The sequence below is a fragment of the Ananas comosus genome, linkage group 17, assembly GCF_001540865.1.
Source record: "Ananas comosus cultivar F153 linkage group 17, ASM154086v1, whole genome shotgun sequence".
Taxonomy (NCBI): Eukaryota; Viridiplantae; Streptophyta; class Magnoliopsida; order Poales; family Bromeliaceae; genus Ananas; species Ananas comosus.
The window spans coordinates 5,262,795-5,269,949 of NC_033637.1; the positions used below are offsets into that span (position 1 = coordinate 5,262,795).

The 7,155-nt window shown below is 36.0% G+C and overlaps 1 protein-coding gene across 1 annotated transcript; it reads right to left on the bottom strand.

Moving 5' to 3' along the window:
* Positions 2,846-6,798, bottom strand: LOC109722701 (cytochrome P450 78A5-like). Its single transcript, XM_020250814.1, has 2 exons — positions 5,722-6,798; positions 2,846-3,735 (listed from the first exon to the last, which is right to left on the bottom strand). The coding sequence occupies exons 1-2, from the start codon at positions 6,679-6,681 to the stop codon at positions 3,109-3,111; spliced, it is 1,587 nt and encodes a 528-aa protein (XP_020106403.1). The 5' UTR covers positions 6,682-6,798; the 3' UTR covers positions 2,846-3,108.

Here is a 7,155-nt window from a genome sequence, read left to right on the forward strand (position 1 = left end):
TTTCGAAAATCCATAACCAGAACCGAACCCGATAAAAAAGATCGAAATCCAATCGAAACCGAAAATCCAAACAAAGGGATCATTCCTCTTTCCCAAATTTTAAAACATATTATACTCAAATCTAAATTTTAGAATATAAGTTAAAATTTTTTACATATTATATGATATAAAACCAGTTAGGGTTCAGATTCTGGTTCGAGTTTGGTACAAATGAAAACCATAGCCGAATCCGAATCGGACGATTTTATTTTTTATATACTTATAACCGAATACATATCCGTTTAGCATCGATTAAATTCATCCCGTGTAGGTTCGGGTTTGAGTAAATCTCGGATTTCCGTGCCCATAGACATTCCTACACACAATCTATAGAATGCAATATGGGCCTAGAGTAACTTTTACCAATGGACTAGATAATTTTATAAATTTGAAACTTAGTTAATTCACATTTGTAGCTAAGTTCATTGATTTTTTTTTAAAAGAAAATCAAACGGGATAGCATACTACTTTTCTCTAAAAAACAAAGCATACTACTTTTCTCTAAAAAAAAAAATAATAATAACTTTTACATACTTATATTTATTTTTATTTTCTTATGTTGATATAGTATTTCATACAAAAAAAAGGGTGTAAACAAAGGCCGAGGTGTATATATTTCCTTCAAAAATTTCGATGTGAAGCTCGGCCCAAAGTCCATTAATTCGGGCCGGAGTTAGACTTGAAATGGTCCGATCCGAATCCGGGCTGGTTTCACCCCTAGCTAGGTTCAACCAAATGGGTCAAAAACAATACTCTATTCTTATCTAAGTTTTAGTTTGACTTCGTTGAATCTTTATTCATGAGCTCGTCAAAATCCATTACTCTTAAGATGGATTTTTTTTTTTTTTTTTTTTCGAAAGTGATAATGAGTCGCAGAGATCACATAGGTTTAATTACAATCCAATTTTGGGAGAAAAATAAACAAGTATCTCTTGTATATGTTATTCGCTCTAAACAAAGAAGTGCATTTTGCTTTTTTGATGGTCGATGAAGTTGCTTGTTTTGATGACTATCACGGGTGATGTTTTAACACTACGGTCCTATTTGGATATCAAAATAAGTTATTCAGTGGTCACGTATGCTCTACAATAATTTTTTTATATGCGACTATATATAATTTAGAGGCGAAATTACATCTCTTTGTCAAGTCTTGGTATCAATAATTTAGTAAGATAACATATTTTATTTACTAGATAATTTATCATATATAAAAAAAAAAGAAAATTTGATTTGAGAGTTGTCAACGCTATGCCATAAGAGACATTAGCTGATCATGAGATTTCTCGTCGACCAATTGTTTAAAAACCATTACGATTGTACGTATGTCTCGATACACTGGAAAAAACTTAAATGAGGGCTTTAAATTCAATCATATTGTGTCCTTATCTAAAACAATGTCGAGATTTGAACGAAAATTTTTTAAATTTGAGTGGACTTTTGAGTTCGCACGCTGCATTAGCAAATGCTATATCTATTCAAATTGTCTTAACGAGAATTTTCTAAAAAGCGCGTTTGCTTCGCATTATATAGCATAATATCTCCATCAGGTGGGTGCCACGCGAGTCGCACGTGTACCGAGTGCCACTTTTCATTCCTAGTACTAGCATATATATATATATATATAGCAATAATAATAAGCCCTATTATGAGCCACATTTGTCCCCCACTACATTTCTTTTGGTGCCAATTATTATTATTATGGCACTAAACCTATAGAGGACTATAGGAGGTTGATAGGGTCTATGATCTATCTATATATTATGTACATTTTGCCCTAAGAAAGATATGCAGTCACATCACATCATTGGTGGTGACAATATATAAAGTGTTAATAACAGTTATAACTAAATAATTTACACTTTTTCAAAATTTTAATTAATTCTTTTATATTTCCAATTTTTAAAAAATCAACAAGATAATTGTGAAATTTTGATTATCGTAAGATTTCTATTTATTTTTGGATGTACAAGTAATGCTGGTTAATAAAGAAATGATTCAAAAATTAATTTGACACCTTTTTAATTACAAATATTCTCTAGCTTTGTTTGAAAGCATCTCTATATACGGAAGAATAATGTATGATGAATATATATAATAATATTGCATGCATGGTTTTATGGGTTAAAATATTTTTTTTCCTATCCTGCATAAAAATGAAGAAGTATATGTGTGGATACTCTCTCATCAACTCCTTTTGACGCACTGGTATAATTAGATAATTCTTTATACCAAATATATGGGCCCATGCAGAATATCATGCGTATTTGACATGTGTGGAGACTCTCCAAATTACTCGATAGAACATTTGGCACATATAAACATTTGATGTTCCTACCGTAGAGAGAATCGAAATGAAATATTATATCCAAAACTCAAAAGCCCTAATTTAACACTTCTATTTATGTGGCAGAAATGATAGGTTGAACGAATATTAATATACTATATATATTTGTTTAAATACTATTCATATAGCACTTTATCAGATAACACTATATACAGAAGGTTAAAACAAATTGTAAGGATTTTTTTTTTCCCATTGAGTTTCCTATGAGTGCTATTGAGGAACATTATCCAAAAAACTTGCAGCTTGTTGATCAAAATCTTTCCAAAAACTTTATATTACACACATCTTAAAGTAGGGAAGTTTTTTTTAAAAAAAATATTCATTCTCTTCCTTAATTAGCCTCTTTAGAGCCTTAAATGCAATAGTATATACACACAAAAAGGTAAAAGATTGTATAATATATTGTCAAATAAAATAAGATTTTTCATCATCATATCCAGCAATTGCATCGAACATACACAATTGGCAAAACAAGAAGCAGCTATTATATATCTCTCTCTTTCATTATGAAGTCTTAGCAATTACGGGGGTAATATTTCTAGGTTGATGTTAGAAGAAGAGTAAGTACATAGTTTGGTTACATTTTACGTACCCTCTTGTTTATTTACGCGGAGAGACTAATAATACAAGCTTAATTTTGTACAATAATTTAAACACAACTTAGGGTGCACTCACACTGTCCTTAATTTCCCCTTTCACACACTCCCTTCCCTTATCATCCTCTTCTACATCTCATCATGCCCTACTTCACAACTTGTTCTCGATCGTCGAACAACACGACAAACCAGTGGCCTCTTCATCTCCATTGATAGCTGCAGGCGCTCCGATAGCTGGACCGGTCGACCGGCAGACCAAATGTACTCTTGTGCGAGCCGCGCCAGCCACAGGTGCACCGTCGTCAGCCCCAACACCCTACCGGGGCAAACCCGCCGGCCCGACCCGAATGGCGCGAGCCTTAAATCCGAACCCATTATGCTAACATCCTCCTCAAGGAACCGCTCGGGCCGGAAGGCCCACGGGTCCTTCCATATGGACCCGTCATGGGTTATGGCCCACATGTTCACCATCGCCGTCGTCCCCGCTGGCACGAAGAACTTGTCGACATGGGCGTCACAGACCGCTAATCGGGCCCAAGAGAGAAGGGGGCCCGGCGGATGCATCCTTAGGGTTTCCTTGACGACCGCTTGGAGGTATCGGAGTTTCGGTATCTCCGCATCGGATACAGGTCGGGTACCGATTACTGAGTCGAGTTCTGCTTGGATTCTGGCCTGAATGTTTGGGTGCAAGACCAATCTAGCCATGATCCACTCCAATAGTACCGCGACTACATCCGCTCCTCGGAATATCATTTCCTATTCATAAAATGATTATTCATTATTATAAACAATAATAATTCACCGAGTTAGTTAAGTAATATTGCTAATTTGAACTAATAGATCGCTATCTATCGATGCACATTTTTACACGCAGCACTATACACCGGACTTTTCGTTAGCATAGGGCTATATATCCGTCACCCATTAATGAATGGTGCATAAGATGTATCTGACCATCCAGATAGGTAGCATATATATTATCCGCTATATACATTCATTTTTTTAATAAATGAACTTAGCTGAAAAATATAAAGTAACTAGAGTTCGAACTTAAAATCTCACATACCAATAATTAAGTTCTTTACCATTTACGCTAGTGTAACTTGGTTATTATTACTGTTGAACAATAATAACTTGGTCATTATTATTAATTATTGAATCGGGAATATCTGCGTAAAAAGCATGTTAACTTTTTATTAGTGTCACAAATTGACAAGCCACATATGATATTGACTATTTAATATTGAGATTGATTTGAGAGTTCACATCATAGTTGTTGAACCTTTTTTTTTTTATCAGGCCATATATAGTGATGCAATGATAGTGATTAATTAAAGCTTTAATTAATAGGGTATTAGGTGAGAAGATAACAGCTTAATTGAACAATAATAACAATCTATTTTAGATTCCTTTCCCAGCAAAAGTGGGGAAGCATCTTTCCCTGAGTCAGAAGCCTTAATTTGTCTTATATTAAGGATATATTACTAGCAGGACTAAACTGAAAAATAAAAAGTTTAGAAAGTTTTCATATAAATCCCTAAACTTAATAAAAATTTTGAGAAACCTAGATCTTTCCCCATGCAAGGTCAGTTGTAACACTAACTAAGAGTGTTAAAATGGTGATTAAATACAATCAAATGACTATATGACTTTTATATAAAATCTTTGGAGTTGATCATTTAATTATTCAAAGTAGATTTGGTGTATCTCTATTTGATCATCTGTATACCTACCCAAACAAATTTTCAAATTTGACAAATTAACTTCTAATTAACAGTGGTTAATTAACATGCAATGAAATCCATAAGGACAATATTGCCATTTTAATCACTTATTGTTTGGACCTCTAACCTCTTCTTTTTTTTTTTGCTTTTTTTTTCTCCTCTTACTAACCAGTAATACAGAAGTCAAAGAATGGGAGTTTATAATTATCTGGGGGGAGTGTATCATTTTTAAAAATGAACAAAATTCAAAGGATTGCACGTAAAATTCCCAAAAATTAAAAGATCCATATGGGCCCTTACGTACTCCCCTGAAATGTCCTCTTCAGTATCTTTAGAAGACATTCGAACAACTAGCAAAAGATTATTCCACTTGGATGAACAAGAGTGTCAATATTTAATACATAATATCAAAATGCTATTTTTCAGTAATTTAAGGTCTTAAAGAAAAATGATTTTTTTTTTATGGTAATTGCAGGAGATTTTAAGTTTCATTCGAACCATCTTAGTTAACTATCTTCCATTTAATCAATCTTTTTTTTATATCGAGGGCAAGTTAACATGGGGAAAAATACTAAATATACTTATATATATATATATATATATATATATATATATATATATGAATGATAAAATATTATTGTTTAGCAGTTTAATACTAAATATACTTATATGTGGAGTTGGACTAGAATACTTTTTTAATAGTATCCAACTATCTTTAGATTTATTCCTTTAATTATTTTTACTCTTGGATCAATATATTATTTTAGCAACTGTCACTAAACTCTAGGGGGGACTATTACTAAACCCTAGGTAATCACTATCATTCCAATCCTAGCAATAATTTTCATCCAAGAATTATAAACTTAGTAATAAAATGGTCAAATACTATTAATAGTATCCTAACCCAACTCCTTTTATATGTATATAAATATTATTATTTAGTAGTTTAAGCTTTCGAAGAAAACACAAAATATTAGAGAGAGAGAGAGAGAGAGAGAGAGAGAGAGAGAGAGAGTACCCAGAGCACTGCAATGATATCTGAATCCCTTAAACTCTCTTCCTTTGGTAGAGTGAGCATCAAGCTGAGAAAGTCATGTTGCATGTTGTAGTCTCCCTTTACTCTCCTCTCTTCTACTATTTTGCCAACAAGAGCCCTAACTCTATCACCCAATTTATTGCACCTCCTCCCTACCCCATAAAAATCCAAGAGACCACCCATCAATGGAAAATAATCCTCCAAATTAAACTTCCCTATCAACTCATACCCTTCCTTAACCATTTTAACTAACTCCACTCTATCCTCCTCCCCAAGTGACTCCCCAAACACACTCTTAACCATGGTCTCCAAAGACCCCTCTTGAAGCACCTCCCTCACCACCACCTTTTCTCTCTCCTCCATCTCCCTCCACACCCTTCCTACCATGCTGTCCGCCGCGCGCCGCCGGAGGCCCTCGAGGGCCGCCACCTTCCGGGGGGAGAACATGTTGGTGGCCGCGATGTGCCGGAGGTGGCGCCAGTGGTCCCCCGCAGGGGCGAAGCCGATGGCCCGCTCGAACATCAGCCCGCGGGCCGCTGCCTTCACGGGCCGGTCGCAGAATGCCGGCCCGTGGAGGATCTCGCGGGCGGTGTCGGGGCGGCTGCTGACGATCACCGGGGTGGCGCCGAGGCTGACGGCCATGAGGCGGCGGGCGTCGTGGGTCTCCGCAAGCCCCGCGAGCTTACGGTGCGCAAGGGGGCCCATTATAGGGAGGCAGCCCAATATTGGCCACCCTATTGGGCCAGGGGCTGTTTTGGTATTCCCGCAAAACCTACGCCATGCAAAACCACCAGCTACTAGCCAAGTAGAGAAGAAGAAAGATAACAGGAAAGAGAAACCGACGAGAAGAGAGAGAAAGAGCCATGGAGAACGGATAGAAGAGAGAGAAAAGCATAAAATGACTAAGAAGAGGGTGTTTATTGGTATCAAGTGGCTTCTCATTGGGGAAGCTATAGAGAGTTTCTACAACAATTGGAGAAGTTAAACTAGGCAGAGAGAGAGAGGGAGGGAGGTGTGAGGTGTGGGGGTGCATGTAATGGTTTAGTATATGAATACTATTTATAGGGAGAAGGTAGTGTTGTGGTTGGTTGAAGCCAAATTAAGATGGAAGCTTTTATAATAATGTATTATTTTTACTATTTAATTAATTTTATCCAGTGTGATCTCACTTGGGCACTTCCTATGTTTAGTATTGGACACTGTGGATGCTGTACCAGATGCATAGTAGCTGCATCAGACACAGTAGTGGTTGAGAAGTTACACAAGGATTCTCAAGTGAAAAATTCGATTGGGTCCGCTCACTGAACGTGACGTTTCGTTACTCATTAAAGTATTAAAAATATTTCTTTTAAAAAAGAAGATATGGTTTTTTCGAAAGATTTACATTTGTTGGTACCTGATTGGGCGTAGAATAAA

What these genes read in the sequence shown, in the direction of transcription:
- LOC109722701 (XM_020250814.1), bottom strand. Translation starts at nt 6,681, where the DNA reads ATGAGAAGCCACTTGATACCAATAAACACCCTCTTCTTAGTCATTTTA. An exon ending in ATATCATTGCAGTGCTCTGG is followed by an intron (nt 3,736 to 5,721) that starts GTACTCTCTCTC and finishes TTTTATGAATAG; the next exon opens with GAAATGATATTCCGAGGAGC.